This window comes from Solenopsis invicta, chromosome 1, assembly GCF_016802725.1.
Source record: "Solenopsis invicta isolate M01_SB chromosome 1, UNIL_Sinv_3.0, whole genome shotgun sequence".
NCBI lineage: Eukaryota > Metazoa > Arthropoda > Insecta > Hymenoptera > Formicidae > Solenopsis > Solenopsis invicta.
In genome coordinates, this window is record NC_052664.1 from 23381095 (window position 1) to 23403697 (window position 22603).

The 22603-nt window shown below is 34.1% G+C and overlaps 2 protein-coding genes across 13 annotated transcripts in view; one reads left to right on the plus strand and one right to left on the minus strand.

Moving 5' to 3' along the window:
- Positions 1 to 4: 4 nt before the first annotated feature.
- On the plus strand, positions 5 to 8443 carry LOC105193268 (KH domain-containing, RNA-binding, signal transduction-associated protein 3). Of its 4 annotated transcripts, XM_011157648.3 has the most exons (12): positions 5 to 245; positions 369 to 466; positions 1550 to 1868; positions 2626 to 2747; positions 2825 to 2941; positions 3030 to 3333; positions 4349 to 4463; positions 4554 to 4676; positions 4851 to 4927; positions 5806 to 5902; positions 6000 to 6123; positions 6392 to 7337. In XM_011157648.3, exons 3-11 carry the CDS (start codon positions 1667 to 1669, stop codon positions 6094 to 6096), a joined length of 1254 nt encoding a protein of 417 aa, XP_011155950.1. In that variant the 5' UTR covers positions 5 to 245; positions 369 to 466; positions 1550 to 1666; the 3' UTR covers positions 6097 to 6123; positions 6392 to 7337. The 4 variants fall into 4 exon arrangements, with proteins under 4 accessions (XP_011155950.1, XP_039303098.1, XP_039303105.1 ...); XM_039447164.1 differs by lacking the exons at positions 6000 to 6123; positions 6392 to 7337 and adding an exon at positions 7874 to 8443; XM_039447171.1 differs by having other exon boundaries at positions 6000 to 7337.
- A 515-nt stretch (positions 8444 to 8958) lies between these two features.
- The window catches only part of LOC105193269 (transcription factor AP-2-epsilon), a 221196-nt gene continuing 207551 nt past the window's right edge, over positions 8959 to 22603 (minus strand). For all 9 annotated transcript variants that reach the window (XM_039447134.1, XM_039447108.1, XM_039447101.1 and 6 more), the window contains 3 exons: positions 14176 to 14317; positions 13554 to 13725; positions 8959 to 13373 (listed from right to left, as the gene is read on the minus strand). In XM_039447134.1, coding sequence (XP_039303068.1) covers positions 13236 to 13373; positions 13554 to 13725; positions 14176 to 14317 — 452 coding nt within the window. In that variant the 3' untranslated portion in view covers positions 8959 to 13235. The remainder of the gene's footprint in view (positions 13374 to 13553; positions 13726 to 14175; positions 14318 to 22603) is intronic.

Below are 22603 nucleotides of genomic sequence, written 5' to 3' on the forward strand. Positions count from 1 at the left end.
ATTTATCGTTTAGTGTGTTGACTCCGTTTCTGATCGATTGGGCAATATGTCTCGTGTGACGCTTGACGTCAATTGCGCGTCATCGGACGGCGATCGCTGGAGAGAGGATGAATTTAGTAACAAAATATTTGAACACGTTATGAAATGAGATGACGCATTGGGAGAATTTGTTTTTATCGTGCTCCGCTTCTTTCTCCATCTCTGCTCGAATGGCGGATTCCAACAGCTGGATAATCGACAAGGAAGTACGTATTTATAATAACACACACAAACGAAGAAAATTAAATTTTATACTTTTTATTCGATTGCGCAATTTTTGTATAACTCACGGCGTATTTTCAATCTAATCTTATTTTATTGATTGACAGTTGTAAAGAACATTCCCCGAACTTCCAGCAGACGATCTACTTTACCGACTATGCAACTGAATCTACATATACAATCCAGGAGGCCGGCGTGAAGCTAGGTTACAGACTGTAATCACGGCTCCTTAAGAAATGAATTTCTTGTTTCTGTCTGTCTTTGTTTTACATAAAATAAAACATAGTGAGACAAAGACAGATAATAACAAAGAATCCTCGTTTCTCAAAGGAGAACTATGGTCGGTATTCATAGTCGATTCTTATTTCAAGTTCGTCTTAAGTAACGTCTTAAGATGCTAATACGGCTCTCTATTGGTTAATGACATCTTAAGATAATACTTAAAACAATCTTAAATATAAGAATCGACTATGGCCGGCATTCATAGTCGATTCTTCTATTTAAGATCATTTTAAGTATCACCTTAAGTCATCAACCAATCAGAGAACCGTATTAGTATCTTAAGACGTTACTTAAGACGATCTTGAAATAAGAATCGACTATGAATACCGGCCTATGAATACCGACCTATAAATATGGTTGTAAGTACTGCCAGTTGGGCCGAGTTGCCCCTTCAGTTCCTTCTACAAATTAGGAATGTAAGCGCGCGGATCCCAGTAAACGTAAATCTAAATTTTTATATTTTTTTAGTAATACAAATTGCAGATCAAATTTAAGAAAAATAGGATAAGATAAAAATAATTGTTTGAAAAAGTAATAGGATGAGAATAATTATTAAAAAAACACATTTGTTATATAATTATAGCAAAATGTTTTATTTGGCAGAAATTACCAGTATCTCTTTAGTATGATACTAGTAGATTTTTTGGCAGTTTTTTCTTACTCTTACAATAAATATTAGTATTCTTGTCTAATAATTTCTGTCAAATAAAACATTTTGCTATAATTATATAACAATGTATTTTTTTATAATTATTCTCATCCTATTACTTTTTTAAACAATTATTTTTATTCTATCCTATTTTTCTTAAATTTAATTTACAATTTGTATTATTAAAATAATATAAAAATTTAAATTTGTGTTTACCGGGATTCGCGCGCTTACAACACGTTCCTGATTTGTGAAAGGCAACAGGATTGGAAGGGCAACCTGGCCCGACTGGCGGCAGCACCTAGCTAGCGTGCGCGCTAGTACGCAGCGTCGGCCATTACGAATTCGTTTCTACAGAAGCGTCGTTGCCGTCGTTGTGTAGTAAGACAAATTTTTTGGCAAATAATCTCGTGACACACGGGAGCTAGGAGCATTATTGAAATCGATTGATCAAGGATTCAGATTTTGTTAAACATGGATATGGATAGATCGAGCAACGGCGAGTACAAGTATCAGAGAGATGAGGATACCGACGAAAAACCCAGATTACTGGATGATTCTGAGGATAAGGATCTTCAAGTCGACAAGGCCGGCGAATATATGCAGGAACTCTTGCATGAAAAGGTCGAGCTGGACGGCCAAAAATGGCCAAATGCCGTCCGCTTGCTGGATCAAGGTGAGTCGAGAGAGATAATATGAACCCTCAGTATAAGCATGTTCGTCTCTAAGAATGGATGATTTTGGAGACGAGTCCATTGCGATGTCGCCGGACCACATTAGTGTGAGTTGTAAGATAGCGATAAACAACGGAAAATAAAGAAGCTGATTGGAATTTGATCTTCGTTTCAACAGCTAGCACTCTTACTGCTACTTTAAATGCTTCATTGCTTTCTTAATGTTTTCCGTTTGCTTATCAACACTTAAGGGCCGTCTACAATATATGGAATAAGTCTAGCGTAAGAATAGGTGTAAAGCTACGTATTTCCGGTGTAAGGAACTGAAGTAAGGCCGTTAGCGAATAAATTCGTTTTATTTCTTACTCCAATTCCAGTCTTTATGCTTACGGTATCTTCTAAATGGCTCCTTAATGACTCTTCGCTTCCGAATATCATACATTAATGCACACTTATGCGCATTAAAGCTGTTGTATTGATCTAATATAAGTAATACAAATGAAATACAAATAACTCGAATAATACATAGATTTTATTATACAGCATAATAAAATGTATCTAAAAAAATTATTGAGCATTAAGAATCCTTTTTGATTGATAATGGAGTATTCATTATTTTAATTTATTATTACAATAAAATATATTGTGCTGTATGTAATAAAAGATTAAAATAAATTTGAAGTAAAAAAGATAATAAGTAATACAAATATTAAGATTTAATAAATTCTAATTACACTGGCAAAAATTGTACATTTATAGAGATTTCAAAAACTGAAACTATGCGAAGACCATTGAGAGAGTCAAAATATGTGGATATTTATCGTGAAAAACATGTTCGTGTCTCTGTCAAAGTCTTGATACCTGTCCGTGAACATCCTAAGGTAAGTATTGCTAACTACAGCAATCTATAATTATTAAACAGATTTGAGAATCTGAGTTATATAATTTTCTGTCTTAGTTTAATTTTGTTGGAAAATTGTTGGGGCCAAAAGGCAATTCCATGAAACGTCTGCAAGAAGAGACAATGTGCAAGATGGCAGTATTAGGCAGAGGATCGATGAAAGATAAACAGAAAGTAAGTAACAAAGGAAAAATCTTATTTTTTTTTAATCTTTACCTTGAAATAATTGGCTCATATTTTTATGTGCATCTTTAAATCTCAGGAAGAAGAACTTCGTGCTTCCTTGAATTTGAAATATGCGCATCTTGCTGATGATCTACATGTGGAGATTACAGCTATCGCCGCACCAGCAGAAGCTTATGCACGTATTGCTTACGCGCTCGCCGAAGTGCGAAAATATTTGATTCCTGATAACAATGATAATATACGTCAAGAACAAATGCGAGAAATGGAATTGAGTGATGATAATGTTTCAAATGATCGAAGACCTTCAATGAGAGGCCCTTCGAACCTTGGTAATGTACCAAGACCTGCTGGGCGACAGGCGTTACCTAGGACCTCTAGAGGTTAGTTGTCTATTCTAAAAAAATTATATGATAAAAAAAGACTAATCTACGATGTCCTTTTTATTTTCTGTTTTTTTTTTGCTTTTTACCTATTGTCTTTTTGTCGGAATACTATTAAATCAAAATTTGTAAAAGTTAATAAACTGTGAAAGAGATAAAAAACATGATTCTGTTAAAATAGTGTGTAAAGGTGCAAAAAAACAAGAATAGGGGAACATGAGAATGAGAGTTTCCATTACCACCTTTGAGGAGACAAAAACTAGGCCAATATAATGGTGGGATAACAGGACCCAGTTAGACTTGTAAATAGCTGACTTTAAAGAAAATCGATATTTTATTGTGATTGTTTGCGAACTCTCCTTTGAACGTAATAATATGTTAAAAACACGAGACTAAAAGGCTTGTGTCAGTCAAATAATAATCTTTTTATTTTCACAAGTTCTAACTCAAACTACGCGTCGCATATTCATCGGATTTAAAACGCAGTGTAGCCGAAATAGTCATATTAATGCTATAAGAAGCATATATAATATTCCCTCTTCTCGGAAGAAATGTAAATTATTTTATTGCGAAAAAATAATAGGATTTGAACCTGAATCTTCCGAATTCCGTGCGGGCATCCTACTACTTCGATCAAATTAAAAACGAGATTAAAAAACCTATATCATAACGGTTCTTGGTACCAAACCATGTGTTTCTAATTTTGTCAGTCCGATATAACGGAGTATTGTTTAATATTTTAAAGATCTAAAAAAAAGAATAAAATAATTTAGACTTGTTTGGCTTTTGTGGAAATTTTATATTTACCATCTATTTGTATTTATACATTTTTATTTTCTGTTTTATTTTTGTTGGAACAAAATTGTTCACGACGTGATAATATTGATACAGAATGATTTGGTGCCATAAATCAGATAAAACAAAATGAACTTGTTTAGTTTTTGTAGGAAACTCTTCAGTATATTTAAATCTTTTAAATATATATATATATATATATAAATTGCTTATTTTTCAGCTATTCTTCCTCCACCACCTGTAAATCGTGGGCCACCCAATAGACCGGCACCGTCCAAATCGAAGGTGTTCTCGATTTTAGATCGTGCAAGAGCTGCTATGGATTCAAGTTATAAGTGCGTCTCTCTCATGCACATAATTTAATCGCTTCGTTCAGATGTAAATTAAATAATATGTTAAATATTCAAATCTTTTCGTTTCTGTAGTTATGATACTCAGACTCCGCCGCCAACAAACCGTGCTGGATCACATCATGATTATGATTATCATGGATCATCAGGTAGTAACACTCGATACGGCGGCGATCGTCATTACACACCAAATTCTGGGTATGTATTATAATATTCATTTACGACGATAAAAATAAGATATAATATGATCATGAAACTCTATTATACAAATGCAATTTTTTGCAAATAACATTTGTTTTACATAATTTTTTATTATATGATGATACAATTTATATATTTATTTAATAATAATAAAATATATCTCCCTTTAAGATACACGACTTATGAGTACGATGATGATTCTGCACCACATTCTTCACGTGATTATTACGAATCTTCGGACTATCCAGGTAAGCTGTTATACTTATATATTTATTTGATCATAAAAAGTAAAAAAAAATATTTACATGAAGATAAACTTTTTATGATCTTATTTTAATAATGAATGAAAATTTTTATATTAGATTGTACATTTATATGAGTTTTGTGAAATCTTCTATACTAAATGATGTAAATCCTACATTATGCTTACACAGGGTTTATTTATTACATACTAATTTTATTATAAATTTTGTAATATAAATATTTAATATAAATAAAGAGAGAAATCATTTATAATTATTTTTTATAAACTCTGGAATTATTACAATTGCAGAAACATTAATAAAGTATAAAATGTTTAAAACAAAAGTACTGAAAGCTTCCATGGGAATGCATTAAATGCTAAAATTATTAATTATATATAATAATTATTAATTATATATTTACAAATTTAATTTTTGATGTCAAATTGTTTTGGCAGATATTTTTATGCGCTTAATATATTTAAAAACCCTAAATAAATAATACAAAGAGAATAAATCTTAATCAAATAATCTCTTTACATATATATAATATATATAATATTACATATATACAATTCCATAAAGAATAATATCTAAGAATTTTTAAGAGAGACCTAGATAATATTTAAAAAAGTAAATAATATATAATAATTTACATTGTTTCCCCGAACTTATGAATCGTGCAATTCCAATTGAAGCATTGTAGGCATAACTTAAATTTACTATAATACTGAAATTTAAACCCTGCTGTAAATTATAACAAAATATGCATGACATTCATGTCGCATGACAGATTGATATTTTTGAGAATTCTCCTTATACTAAGGAATTACCATCGTGTTCTGCCTAAATAATTAAAGCGCATCAATCCGTATAATTCGCAGAGGAGTCGTCGAGCCGCGCTTGGAAATCTTACAAGACTACAACGACATCAGGCGCAGCCTCGCGCTACCGCACCACCCCATATACACGACCTTCCAAGTAAAAACCTAAAAAAAATCATCCACTAAATTTTCTTTTATCTCAATTGTCCATACTCCTCTAAATGCTCTTTTTTTCTGACATTATTATTTCATAGCATTGTTGCTAATCCGTTGGTGAGTAATCTTCCTAATGCACGACGGCCTATGATGCCCACTATGCAGAAACTGGTAATTGAAAGAAATCGTTCTTAATTGCTCGGCAGCACAAAGACTAATATGGTAATGATGCGCAAATATTGTTCTTTTTTGACGATTTTTAAAATGGATTGAAAATTATTAAAATAGAACATTGATAAAAATTTCTTATTCTAAGAAAAATTTATTTCTCGTTTAATTTCTTTTCTTTTCTAAAAAAAACCAAGAGACTTCTAAAACTAAAAGATTTATACTGTCTATTTTATTTTATTCCTCCTTTTCAGTTATAAATTCTGTATTTAAAAGTTTATTTTATCTTAATTTTTTTCATAATAGATTCAATAATTTTCAGATTATTTTTCGCGGCCACTGGATAAACAGCAACATAAACTAAACCATAATTAAAAAATATCCAATATAAAATGTTTACATATCAGCTAAACTTCAATATTTTTGATGATAAACGCGATATAAATTTATTCCTTTGAAAAAAGATTCAATTGCTTGTTGTACTATAATTTCAATTTAATGAACCTAATTTTCTATGAAACATTAATTCCATTTCCTAAATCCTTTTCCTAAAATTTTCAACTACAGATGGATTTAATTATTACAAGAAGTAAAGGACCAAGAGGATCAATGGGATAATTCAAAGTAAAAAGCTTTGAATAATAAGAGTTATGAATTTGATAATCTATATACGAATATACTTAACATTACATATACAAGTTAAGTCGGAATTAGAGACTAAACGATTTTTATTTTTATTTTTCGTACTTAATATATGGTTTGAAAATAAGTTAAACGAGAGACATTAAAAAACAAAAATCTACTTTTAATCAAATTGTATATTAATATTAGTTTTCTAATCGCGCTTAAGCAGATGTAGTTTGAATATACTGAGATAATTGAAATATCAAAATAATATTGCATTGTAAACAGAACAATTTAAACGATTACATTACATACAATGCAAACTAAGATCATAAATTGATAACAAATTCAAACATATATATGAATGCGTTATAATATGACGCTTATATTAAATGTTTAACGAGTAGCCTCTATTCATTAAAATTAAAATGCTTAACGTGTAGCCTTAAAATATTAACAATCTGTATTATCTATTATGTAGAACAATTCAAGATTACGATTAACACATATTATATATAAATCCAATAATTTCCAATATATGAATATCTAAAATATGTAGACTGTAACTCATAAATCTGTCATTAAAATAACATGTAACATGTAATCTTCAAAAATTGAAATAAATATGAAATAATAATATCAAACATTTGTTTTGAAAGATGTCAAATAAATTTCCCAACCAACAACAAAGCTAAGATTTTAATACTAAATAAAAATGTCTTGTGTGTGTAAATATGTGTATAAATACACACACACAAACATATAGTTATACTCCCAATAAATGTTGTAAATTTTTTAAATGTTATAAATATGAAACATTTATTATTTTATAAATGATTATTCTCAAAATATTTTCATAAACATTCGCATTTAAATATTTTTAATGTAACAATATTATGTTGAAAAAATTTCATAAAAAAACGTGAAACTATAATTTCGATTTCAATATATAAATTAATAAAATATATGTGCAAAAATATTCTTTGCTAAATATAACTGAATAATTTTTTATAAATATATGTAGTACACGAAGTAAAGTTAATAAATTAAAATATTTGATACAAGGGAGTTTTTTTTTAATTGATTCATAGAAGACTTAGAAATATTTTGAAAAATCATTTCCAATTTCATTGTCATTTTATTCTAATATTGTTATTCATATATTTCACTATTTATTTAGGTGGATAAAAGATGATGAAAGTCCTTTAATCATGAAGATCACGGAAATCACGTTAATTATGGACTTTGCCACGAGTACATTTGAACATGATGTGAGTATAATTTAATTTATAATTAATTCCTACAAATATATATGAAAATCAGATGCACACAGTGAGTTATAATTTATACTGGAAGGCTAAGTCCAATAGGAAGAAAGGAAACAGATGTGGCACGAGACAGAGAGAGAGAGACAGAGAGGGCAAAGACGTACATTCTTGTCTTTTTTTTTACTGAAAATTAGAAATAGACAGGAAGATACATTTAACCAATCACAAATGAGCTAGACAAATAGATATATCCACAAAAATTAAGCGGTTCTTCTGGCCAGAGTTCCATCAGTGAACTTTTGTTAAATCGTGGTAGCTTGACAAGATCTAGAAATCCATTGGTCTAGTAGAAGAAGAAAAGGAAGAAGCCTTCCAGTACAGATTATAGTTCACTAGATATATGAGTCTGATTTAATGGTTTCTTTTTAACGGATTCTTAGCGATAAGATTTTTATAGCGATGATGTACTGTTGGTGTTTATTCGAAAAATAAAAATAAAAATCTTTTCTGAATTTCTTGTTTAATGTTTGACAAACAACAAGAATGAAATTCCATTTCCTTTTCATCTTTTATGAGCTTAAACTCCCACTTGTATCCTATAATTTAGGTTTCTAACTTCCATATCTTGTTCATAATTAATGATTCACTTTCTTCATCAAGAGCTCTCTTGCAATTGTATTAATCTTTTCCTATTAGTGTATCCTTAATTGTTTTCGTCATTTTCATGCATTATCACACCTACAAATTCATCAATACAATCATTCAGTACAAGCTTTAATGGTGGAATTCCTTTATTTTTCCGTTTTGATGTTCTTCGTGGTATGTCTAATATGTCTACGTTAATTCATTTATTTTCTTTTTTATAAATCTTTCAAATGCTGATATTGCCGATCACGCATTACATATGTTACTTTTTTAAATAGAGAAATGCGAGTATCGATTTAACGGTTATTTTTTTTTTTATATAGGTATAGGTAATTATTTTATCACGAGGAGATTGCTTAGAAACAATATTCTTATTTATTTATCACACACCAATATACAAAAATGAACTGTATAATCAATATCAGAATATAATATACTACGAAATTCAAATATATTTAATAAAGATATATCTGAGTATCTTACAAGATTAGAATGATGCTTCAACTTGAAACAAAAAAATCATCTACAACATTCTTTGCAGTTGGCACAGAAATTCTGGTAGAAAAACGTATTTCTACGACCGTCCTAAGGGTTATAAATAAGTATTAATTTACGGGAGTCCTTAGCTTCTAACAAGTCGCATCTAAGTAGTTGTGAGTGAAAATAAGGTGCCGAGTTTTTTTCTTTTCCCTAACTTTTTCCTAGCTAATCCCTCTGCAATATGAACCGGGAGCCGTAAAAGATTCATTCGTTATATTCGTTCGCTTAAAAGTGCAATCGAGGGCCGCGTTGAAGCGTCCACGCATCTTGTACCTGTTGAAACGCATGCTGCTGATTTTCGCCGCACTCTTCGCATAATAATTACACCATTATTATGTTACTTATCTCGTATGCGTCATTTTATTTAGAACGTCATAATACCAAATTGCTTCTAACATGCATTGATGTTTCGGTACATCGGACGATGATCAGCAGAGCGATCTTTAATTTATACTCGATAACGTAAAATTTCTTCTTGCCATGCAATCAAATTGCTCAGGTAAAAAGACAAGCGTGATAAAGGTCACGCTGCTGATCACTCACAACAGATGTTTTCTGAATTAATAACGTGCTATATTATTAATGAAGAATTACATTATTTGCAAAATATGGCGTATAAACGTGAAATTATGTAAATACGGAAGTACGGAATATATCGGAGACGCCAGATTTAAAGATTGGAATGCGTTTTAACATTTACAAAATTGTCTTACACTTTGCGTAGTGCAGAGGCGACTCCACTGTAAGAACAAGCCACACGAGAAGCTGCACAAGTCCCATGTGAGTACTCGAAAGATTCGCTTATACGAGAAATCTTCGTAAAGTATTCAAGAACTTGTGTAAATGCAAGAGTAAGAATACGAATGTAAGAGGATGAAATTCTCTCGGGAGCCCGTTGATGTGAAGAATGTCACGATTAGATCTCGGTAGCATAACAGTATGAATTTTTTTTTAATTCACCTAAAAGCTTTGCCAGTCCTAGAGCCGCCTCTGACACCATAAGAAGACGCGAGTCTTCGTGGCATGGTTCGATTCTACGAGCTGGTCTCTGACGCTGTACGACCACCCCACTAATATTTCACTTCTATGAAAAAACATGGAATGTATAATGTATTTTTTTTATCGGTTTACACCTTAGTAATGTGTACGATTATATCACAAGAAAGATTCAAATATTCTGTACATAATCCGCGACGACGCGAGGCGTCCGCTGTCAAGATCGCCTCTTTTTTTTCTCTCTTTCTCTTCTTCGTCCTCGTCTTCTCTCTTTCCCGCTTTATTTTTAATCTCTTACATTTATATATATATTTATATATATATATTTATATATATACGCCTAAGATTTAATTACAAAGTTAGATATGTCTCAGGTTCACCTGGTATTGTACTTCATACAATTTCTCGTGACTGGCGAGTCCGAGATGCGGCCGACGTGTTTGCGCGTCGCTCCCGAGGAGACTTCCGTTTTGTCACGCGTGTGTCATTCGCGTGTTCGAGGAAGTGTTCGTTTTTCGTTGCGCTATTACCGCTTTTCCTCTGTGCCCAGTTTTCTTAGCCGCCAGTCGCTTACGTTAATAACTCGATATCGATAATTGGCACATCTTTTTAATGGCAAGTTTCGCATTGGCACGATAATGGTGGGGAATAGCCTTGAGTGCAGTCTTTTCGGAGGAGAATCCAATTGCTGACAAGTGTGATGTAGATGTTTCTTATTTTTAAACGATTCACTTCTTCGTCGCGGTAGCAATTATTACAAATATTGAAAAGGTCTTGTGTAAAATATCGCTATAGAAAATTATGAGAATTTAATCTTATATTATTTTCTATTCTATATCATTAATTATTTCGTGAACACAGTGTATTCTTTTTTATTCTTGTTGACTACTGACTACGATAAATTTTATTACAATTTTACTGTTTAGCTTTACTTAATTTTTTACAGTATCGTCACAATAATAACTTTTTTTTATCGATTAATAAACCTTTCTAGATCCAAAAATAGCATAAAAATATTACAAAGAAAAATATACAAATAATATACTATACGATTTAATATTTTACGGTAATTCAACTATTTATCTTTCGGTGAAACATTTAGAATCTCGTCAAAAGGACTTCAATCTTGGCGATTCCCCGGACTTAATGTCGTTCCTGACTATCACGCGAGTGTGCGCCTGTAAAAGGCAGAATAATCCTTGCTTGTGGTTAATCGCACGGCGTTCCATGATTAATGTCAGTAGAGGTGACTAAACTGATACATCGGTTACCGAGGACTAAGTTGCACTTTGATACTTATACACGACCGCTTCTAATTACACAAAGAATTGCTGGTCCAGGTAAGTCTCATTGATGGAAGCACAGCTTTACTAATAACAAAAGAACGTTACCTCTAATTGTTCGAAGAAATATCGAAGATACAAATCTTGATTATGTTTATCCTTTTATCTTTCTTAATTATGTGTTTTTTTTTATAATTTAAAACGATCTGCGAATTATCTTTCTCTTGCGGATTGCTTATTAATAATTATAAATTATAGATTGGATTGCAAAAATTGCAGAAGATAGTTAATACTAATAATTTGTTAAATTAATATTAATGATTGCACTAGGTTTCTCGCATTTTCCGACTATCATAAATATTTCACGAAATTTATTTTTATCCGATTTCCCCATAAATCACAATTTTCTTGCGTGAAATTTTTAATAAAATCAAAGAATAATAATACGAGAGAATCAAATAGGACCTTATATTTTTATATCTGTCGCATTTTTTTTATCACACCAGTTACTTATCGTATTACAATATCTGTACTGAATATAGTTTTTAAATGCATTAATCGAATAATGAAAACAAAGAATTCTCTTCACATTATCATACATATTTATTCATTCTAATTTTCTTAAACTTTTGTTATCGTTAATTATCTCTTTAACGAATTAGATCAGCTTTGTTTCCAGTATAGAAAACTTCATCGGCTGCATGTTCAAAAGTGCATAAAATGGTGACTTGGATGTAACTTATGCACTATCGAATCGCAATTTTTTTAAAAAAGATCGATATGTCATATTTGCAATGAATTATCGGTGGGATAAAGTATTGAAAGTATAAATGTTTGCAAAAATCATGGCTGCTATATCTTTGTTTATCTTATTTAAAAAGATGGTAAATTATTTGTATTTTTAATATTTGCCTCGAGCATATGATCATATGTGGATAATATATTTCCATATCACAAATATCCAACAGATATTTTCTAGTATCTATTTTTCGCAATATTCGCGCATTTTTAAATAATTTATTAACACAGATTTTACTATATTTCTACAATAAAGAGATTCCTTACAAACGCAAATTCAAACTTCTTTTACTAAAACTTTAATACACAACATTTCTAAGAAAGAAAATAAAAAAATCATCAATTGTAAAGGAATATGTGTATCATTTTTTTTTTAGATTGTTCATTAAAAATATCCATTGGATATTCATGAGAAATATAATTTTGACTCTTGTGGTGCATATTTAAAACAAATATGTATTCACTGCCTACAATTATTTTTTCCAACTTTTTGTCGATAATATAATGTAATTGCGCAGCTGCAAGTTGACGAGAGAAAGACCTGATGATTTTCGTAGGCAGGTCTCTGGGACGTTCTAAGACATTTTCAAGACAACATACAAAACGAATAGAATCTATACCAAAGGCGACCAGCGACAAAGAGTTTGAGCCCCTCGGTACTCGGCTTCCCGGGGCTCCGTTACGAAATGAGAATTTTCCTCTCCTCCCGTTTCCTATTCATCGACTATCCCTGATTGCACATTTTCGCACGTATCGCACGCAGCCTGCGTGTCGAATTGCCTACGGAAGCTTACGACCAGCCAACCTCGGCGTACGGTGGGCACGCGGCACGTCGCACGCGAGTGCCAGCAGCGTGTGCGACGTGCCCGCGAGCACGTGTGTACGCGTACGCGTTTTTCAGTGATCCACTGCGAGCTTTCCGCAATAGCGATGGACGCACGGAAGCTCAGTTGTACGGCCAGGAGTGCCTGATAGACGTGACCACGTTCGAGGTAGGCGGGTCTTCTGTGCGTCACTTCTTCATGTCGTTCATCAGCGTGCCCTCCTTGCTTTTGTTCGAGTCGAGATTCGACTGTTGACTGCTCGTTACGCCGCTACCGTTCCCGGGATACATCTTTTCCAGATGATTCAAAGACTCGCTTAGGAACTTCTGCAACAGAAATCGTAAAAGTTTCAGTAAAGCCGTATTTTTAAATAAGAATTAAATTTTCAGAAATATTTAACCGATGAGGAAAAAAGACATTGGTTTCTTCTCATACAAACGTTTGACATCGTAAGAAAAAAAAAACACGATGGCACAGACGAAAATAACTTTTCGTTATTCCATTACCTGTATAGCCGTTAAAGCGGCCACAATCGCAGGACTTCCGAATCCGTGTGATATGAGAGAGAAATGAGTGAGATGTCTCTGTATACTAGGATCAAGAATATGTTGCGGCCGCGTATTGCAAAGTGGCGATCTGTCCTGGTTCAGAAGATCCATCAGCTCTTTGGTGATTTGTCTGGAAACAGAGAATTCGCAAAAGTCAATTATGAGGCTCTCGTGACGATGCGAGGGAGTGCTCTTTATCGAAGTCAATATTATTCAATAATCATTATTTATAATAATACTTGAATGTATTTGTATTATTAACAATAGTAATAGATTCTCGATGCCAACGTAGCAAAGCGTCGTCGTGTTTATTAGTGTCTCAAATAAGAGTATAGATATCATCAGATAATATTTTATCGATTCATTATATGTTTTAGGCTAACTATGAAAGAATTTATAATTTTTTTTATTTTACAAATTTATAATAATATTTATATATATAAATTTTTTACACATTAATTTTTTTTATTAATAAACATACATTAAACTGATTGAACATTTTGGAGAAGCGCAGCGTAGTTAAATGAGAATGACGAACTGTCCAAACTCTTAGTTGAAGAACTCTAGTGCTTATACTTACTTGGTGGCATGAAGAAGTTCTTTTCTCCTGTAGGAGTCTTGCGGTTCGCAATGCTGCCGACTGAGGTACTCGGCGACTTGCTTCGCGGGGAATTCGGTTTCGCAAACGTAGCCGAAGTCCCTGGCAAGGTGAATGGCTTCTCCTGAAAAGAATAAAATATTCACGTGTAATATGCGCGTGATGCCATTATGTAAACTCACTACGTACGAGTATGCATAACGGTCGATGAAAACGATCGCGAAGTTTTATTTGACTTGTGAAACGCTGTCCATCGTATTCCGAATAGTACAACACGAATTTATGATGGGCATCTTGCCAAAATTATCAGCAGAATGATTTATAGAACTCCGTCATTCAATGATAGATTCTGAGATTTATAAATTTATAATTAATCAATAATTTATGAAAGTTAATATCTGTAAAATATACTTTGATGAACAGCAGCGCTGTTCTCTAACACTTGCTTTATGGAAATTTATTATCAGCTTTTATATTTAGAAACTTAACTTGAATTTCTTCTCGACTTGATTATAGACAGTATTCATAATAAAATCTTATTTTAAGACCATTTTAAGTAATGTCTTAATATGCTAATACGACTCTGTGATATCTTCAGACAGTACCTAAGATGATTTTAAATTTCATAACTCAATCATTTGACTTCCTAGTTTCCTTAACATTGAAATTCTAAAATATAAGATTATACTTGCAATATGATCTTCCATGAAATATTCGCTAAAACACGGAGTTTAATTTGACTTGAGAAATGATGTTTATCGTATTCAGAATGTATGATGAGCATTTTGCCGAATTTACAAATAGAAAGATTTAGAGAATTCCGTTCGACACTAGGTTCACAGATTTAAAACTATCGGATAATGTGTGAAAGATAACGTCTAATAAAATATACTTTGACAAACAACAATGTTGTTCTTTAACATTTCTGCTTAGTAGAAATTTATGTATAATAATAGGATACTTTAATTTAAATTTCTTCCCGGCTATGCTTTCTCATTGATTTCTTCGTATTCATATATATACATTGAAATGTATAGTATATCCAAACTGTATAGTATAAATAGTATAATCTTTCATAAAATATTCGCTGTTAAAAGATGGACTCCAAATTTGATACATAATTCTTGGTCGAATATTTGATAAACCCTCTGTTCAGCGTGATCAGATTATTTTTTGCAAAAATATAAAATAAATACTAAACACGGGGTTTATTAAACATCCATTTAGAAATTATAAACGGATCCATTGGAATGAATCATCGGGGTTTTTAATGTTACAAACAGAGCGAAATTAACTAATTACAGTTAATGAAACGCGCATTCTCTTCAACGCGCGCGCCGCTTTTCCCCTTTTTCGATCCTCCCTCTTTTCACCCCTCTACAACGCATTCCTTACAACTTCTCATGTTCTCTCTCTCTCTCTTTCTCTCTCTCTCTCTCTCTCTCTCGTTCTCTCGGTGTGATGGAAGGTAATTAGGTAGGTATTTGTGCACATGTGTGTGTATATATAAGTAGACTTTCTCATGCAAGCTGGAAGTAGACCTGCTGGGCGCTATTATCGATAAACCGAGCAAAGCCACCCGCAGGTACACTGCGTGTATCACCCACGAGATCGGAAATGCGGACTTACAAACGGACAAAGCCACCTGCAGTTAATGAACGCGGAGATTAGAGCACACACTTCGTACTTTGGAGAATGTGAAAATTCTGGCGAAATCCTATTGCAACACTGTAAAATTTAATGCGCAATGAAAAACACAGTCAAGAGCAACAGGGAATAAGGAACAGTTCAATTCGTTAAATAAACATATAAAGCGTTCTTTAACATATTGAACTGTTTCTTATTCCCTCTTGTTATTGTCTGTGCTTTTCATTGTGCATTAAACTTTATTAACAATTAAACCATTTTGGTTTTACTCTTAATATTCCAAAGTTAGAAGTTATGTCTTTTTTGAATAAGAATGAAAGTTGTTTTTTTTTTTTTTTTTTTAATCAAATTATATTCACGATTGCAATGCTTGAACTTCAGTTTATGCCAAAAAACATCTAAAGTGGTTCAAAATTAATGAATCATGACGCATCGCATTAGCTTACAGGAATGCCTGCGAACGCATGAGATTTCAAGTTGTCGCTTAATTCGGGTTCAGAAGAAACGAGAGTTCCGCACGCGAGGATCCTCGCACGAATTCTTTGCAGCACGAGAGGCCATCGACACGTAAACGGTCGCATTAGTAATCGCTGTGCATATTTGTGAAAATTCTCACATATTAATAGTCGTCTAATGGCGTTCTAAGTGCCGGCCCAATTTCGGACGCAGGAAATAATGAGATCTTGGCAAGACTGTCGTACATGACTGACAGCCTTCTAATTTCGACGTAATGGCTGCAAGATTGTTACTCGCAAGGATCTTGCACGCGCGTAGCCCTGGGCGATCATCTAGAATTGCCGCAGAAGTCGTATTTGGAATATTCTCTTTCTTTTCCTTCATGCGTTACACTTGGGTTGCGCGACGCGATTGAAAATACCATGGGGCCTCATAAAATTTAATCGTCGTATCGGTACACGTGAAAGTATACGGTGCCTGTTGCCTTCAGCCTTACAGATTGTTACTATCAGTCGTTTCGCGGGCAGAACAATTTACGGAAGCTCATTCGTAACGACGTAAAATTAATCGTATTTGAGGGGGTTTTTTATGATTACATATATATTTACTAGGTCGGAATAAAGTACGACGGACGGTCGTGGAAAGGAACAGCGAGTTCTCGAGAATAATGAAGCTTCATTTCTTTGAGAGACACATAATGCTCTTGTCTCGTTACGGCTTTACCATTGTAACGTAAATAAATTTGTTCTTGTCGTATCTGCTGGAATAAGAATATATGTCCTACGATTGCTATACTACGTCGTCACAAGAATGATGACAAAAATGACATAAATGAATTATATGCTAAAACCGCAACGCTCATCTTCTACACGTACGTCACATCTTTCTGTATTTATAATTATTATTTACGCTTTTGTAATGCACTTGGACGTACAGTATGTAATACGCGAAAGAAGTAACTGCGTCGTAATTGTTTTCAACAATAGTTTGAGATTTCAAATGTCGGACTGCTGCTACACATATATATATAATTTGGACTATACTTTGCGTATACGTCGTTGGTCTATTTTATGTGACATAAATTACGGTTCGTGCGGTCGCAACCGTCGTTATTTTAATAGACCGCGCCATTGATCCCACGTGTTTATGCCGGACCTGTCGTAATGCTTTGTGTAGTAAAGTTTTTACTGCGGTCGCGACAAGAGAGAAAGAGAGAAAGAGAGAGAAAAAACGCGTAGCGAGCATACGCATTAAGCGAAACGAGATACTGCTAACGCAGCTATGAAAAGCATGTAAGTAGTTTGAAACTGCCGATGTTTTGCGTTGTTTAACGTTACACAATGTTGCATGTGTAATATTACCGCTCGCACTGATTTTACGTAATCCCATTATGCCCTCGTTCAATGTATTCAATAAGAACGGATGTACGTAAGACACAGAATAGTAAGGAAGCAATATTTTTAATTTCCATCTAAATCGTAAATTGCTCGTTTATCATATCGCTCTATCATATCTAAATACATTTGATCGTTTAACAGCGAAGTGACGGATGCACTTGGCGAATGAATCGAATGAAGCAGAATTTTTAATAGGAATAATTGACACGTTTTGAAAACTGGTATCGTGGATGACTGATTGCTTGACGTAAATTTGCATTCTAGTTTAGAGGCACGACGAAAAGAAAAGGAAAAGAAGCGTGATTGAAATTTTCTGATGCGTGCATTGTTAACTATCAAAAAGATGACTGTTGTTGAAACCTTATTTTCATTTTGCATCAGACGAATTTGTCCGAGTTCAAAGATGGAAAAATGCCTGGTTTGTTTTGGAGTCTTTTGAGAGAAGACCTCCTTTAATTTCTTATTTCGATCTCAATTATTTTATTGATAGGAGCTCGATAGAATTAACAAAAAAACAAAGTTGGAAAGGAGATTATCTCCTGGGCAAAGGGAAGATCTTTCACAGATCGAGTATCCCACGATGTGAGCCGTCGAGCGGGTATAATATTATAGTTTCGTGCGATATTTATCGGCATGGATACCACGTGTGTTTTCGCCGTCGCGTTTTCTACGGAATTCTCGTATTAGGCGCGCAAAACCGACAGTAAGTTAACTATCGGCGATCTTATCGACATCGTCGGACGTGGTGCAAATTTCCTCGCCCCTCATCCTCGGCGCGAGAGGTGCAACAGGTCGTTTCGGGGTACGCTTTAGCCTGCCACGGACAACTCTTCCGCACAGATTTGCATATCTCCCTCCGTGTCGTATCTCCACTCCTTCTTCTAATCTCTTTTGAGTAAATTAGCGCGTCTGTCGGCGTTACCTTACCGATATGCGCGTGCTGCGGCACGTTTACGATTATGATCGCAAATACGAACATATGTTTTGCGTTTTATCGCATTGTATTCTGCTTCTTTAAGAGATTCTCGTGGCACGCTTATTCGGACAGTTATCCAACTTAGAGCGGAACGTTAATGATTTTTCAGTTAGTTTTCAGAAATTTTAACCATTATTTAAAAAAAAAGATCTTTGATAGAACTTATACAAGAAAGCGAGTGTCTGATATCATGAGATACAAAAGAAAATTATATATTCATATCGATTTCTATGTAATGCCACTTGGAGTGATCATGGCAGATTATTCACTTACTTTATTTATAGAATAAACTTTACAAAAATTCGATTAAAAGGTCATTAACATTTTGCGCGTCATCCGACGTAACGTAAATTAACCAAACGCAAATCATTTTGTGCTGTCGAAGTAAAATGTTACAACGCATAGTATTTTAATACTATCGTTAATCGTATTCGACGGCGCGACGCGAAGGAATGTCCGGCTTATCGAGTACGAGGGAATATGACTCAATAAAACGAAGGGCCTCGCAGACCGCACGCCGCAGATTGCTGCTAAGGGAGCTCACTCAGATGGGAGATCCAGATTAGCGGTGCGCGGGTAAACGAGAACGAGCGGGTAACGTGACTCGCGCGAATTGTGTGATGAACGGCCGGTGCTGCTTGACGACTTCACCGTGTCGATCGCGAATCAATCGATAGCCGATCAAACGCCGTGCAATTGACGCGATGGCGCAGCAAAGAAGATCGGCCGGGAAAATGCGCTTAATTATATTGCCGAGTAATTACATTTTTTAAATCTTTGTCAACACGTACCGATATACGTTTATGCTTGAATCTGTTCCCAATTTTAACTCTTTAGCTAAATTTTTATTGATAATGTATCCATACAGAGTCACTGCGCCAGTCAGTGAACGAATAAAAAAATTAAACTAGTCAATAAACATAAATAAACTTTTATTATAGTATAATTACATTTTTAAACAAAAAATGATATTTTAATAAAATCTTTATGACAATTAGATCATAAAAATATAATTCGCAATTTATTATTTTAGAGTCTTATTTTAATGCTTTTCTGAAATAGTCATTTACTAGTGATTGTTCAGCGGACTGCTATAGTGAACCTACTTAAAAAAAGATGTGCAAATAACTATTGCTATTGAACAAGAATTTTGATAAATCTTCTCTCCTCACATCTTACACGTCATTAATAATTATAAAGAAGAAATAATATTTTTGCAAAGATTCAAAGTACAAAAAGTTAACAGTGGGTTGTAAAAGCTGATGATATTATAAATAATATTCAGAAGGAAATACATCGATCGCGCCGAGCGCAACCAGATTTCTTCATTTTCGTTTGTAAATATTCTTCCATAACGAGAGTCTCATCGAATGATCGTTCGAATCATCGGAGCGATGCTCGTAGAAATTTGCTTGCCGTTCCCCGAAGGGGGGCCGCCGATAGGAGATCCTTATTCGTCTCTGAGCTCTGTTACGATAGCCAATATGATGCGCCCCTGATCTCGGCCTTCGACCGCAAATCACGTTCCATTATACGTCCTGATAATCGAACCTGCGAGGATTTCGGGAATTCTCTTCCGCGTACCACGAGATCGTCGTGTTCCGATATACTCTTGCGGTTTCTCATACCGGTTAAAACTTCGCAACGAGTCGGCTGCGGTCGACGTATACAGGCGTATAACGCGTCTAAAATACGCATTCCTCGATTCTAGTGCACGTTATTTTGATGTAATTCCGAATTACACGCTGCCGTTCTAAAATTTTGCGCCATATATTGCGTTATATTACGGGAGATCGGTCGATTAACGATGCGAGATCCTCGCGACGTAAAACATAACTGTACAATTATTAAATACGAAATCAAGTCGAACCATTAAATATGAAATTAAGTGAACATATTGATCAAACCAAATATTATTTAAGTATCTAACGGTAATTTTTATACACGTAGTTAAATAATTTCAATGGTGATCGGTATGAAATCTTCTTCGTTAAACGATTCGCTAAATCAATTTTGTTACCTGTAATAATGATTGCAAAATAAATTTATGATTAATTTAGAAAATATATTTCAATCTAGGATAGCCTCCTTTCCTACACAGATAAAAGTTCGAAATTACTTTGCTCGCTTTATTTGCGTTATTTTTCTATCCTCTTATTTTGCTTTTGTTATTGAATTTTTATCCGAAGCATGTACATCACCTCTTGGATATCCCATCTGGAGCCGTGAATGGTTTCACACATTTCCATTTCTACTATTCTTCTATTTCTTCAAGAGACTCGCGTGTACCTCTTTGAACACGAGAGTACGTTGTGTCACTGTGCGACGATCGGGCACGAATTTACGTATGAATTACGCAGTCATAAACGAATCAATGTACGCACACCTACGTGTCTCTCGCGCGTCGCGCACGGTTCCCACACTTTCGCCGTGGTCGTCTGTAAGCGCCTTTAACGACATTCCCCGTACACGCGCATCGCGTATTCCTTCAGCCGAAGGATGAGGTATCACTGTTCTTCTAATTAGAGGAATCGTTGCGCAACAATCGCCGCGTTAACAGGAATTACATTTATTTCGAGATATATCACTTTTCTTGCGCGCGCGTTTGACAATCTTCACACTTTACTCTTGATGTGTCAATGTAATTAGAACAAGGAAAAAAAAACACCTGTATACTTAATCATCTTTTTCTCGCTGATCGGGTAGACGGGAATCGGCATTGCAACAGTGATTTGCAAATAGAGAATTGACGTAAGCAGAACGAGAAACAAGGAAATATATTCTTGATATATCGATCCAATCCTTGAATCCATTAATCTGATTTATTGGTCCACTATACATCGGTTAGAGTTCATTTCTTTTTTTATCTCGGGTGATTATCACCTTTGCGCGATGTAAACGAGAATATTAAACATACAACGAGAGAATATTGGTCCTTACGACGGGCAAGAGCGATAAAATGTAAATAATTGCGATTCGCTGTTGCCGCCATGCGACTTAATTAAGTTATGAAATCATCAGGTCTATTCTTGTATATTAATTTATGAGTTGCAGACTTTCAATATAAATTGTAAACAAGTGATGTAACGAAAGAAGCGACTTTTCTTTTTCTCCTTCTCATGTAATTTTAATATAAAAATTATATAAAATCGATAACTGTTAGACCAATTTATTTGTTTTTTTTTGTTATAAATTTTCTCTTCACGTCTCACTTGATAGAACTTTTAAATAACCCGTGAAGACCATTGTCGTTGTACTGCTCACAGAACATTGCATCTCAGTCTTTTACGTGTGAACTAAACACCAGGTTCTTACGTCGATTTTATGTACCGCGTGCTAGATCGCGTAAACAGAATATCGCGAGCGCTGTCGTTAGTTCATCACTACCGTTGAGACGTCCTCCCCTATTATTAAAGAAGCGCGATAGAAGCTCAAGTACCAATTAAGAAACGGGATCGTCGCAAAGCTGTCGCAAATCTGTATGTTTACGGATACATTACGCGATTTTCAATCGTTTAATAACAGCGATCGCCCTAATCTCTCGCATACGAAGTGATCCGCATGCAAATGGTAATTATACGCGTATTTGAGGTTCTTTCCCAGCGGTAAGCTGAATTATTAACCGGAAACAGGAGATGAGCCACGTCGATGAGCGCGATAAATTAGCTTATTTTCTGCTATTTTTTTCAAATTCTTTTTACTTCTCTCGAGTACAGAGACACGCGCATACACGGGAATTCAAGGAATGATTATTCAGTTTCGCTTCATCGAAGCTGATATTAATTTGTAATCCGCGAGATATGCGCGTCGTGACATTATTAAAACGCGTATCGATAATGTTCAGTTTGTCCGATAGCTAATGGCAGGTATAAATCGACAGGCGCGGTTTTGCACAACTTACGGTACCGCAACATCGCGGCGGTTTACAGCAACG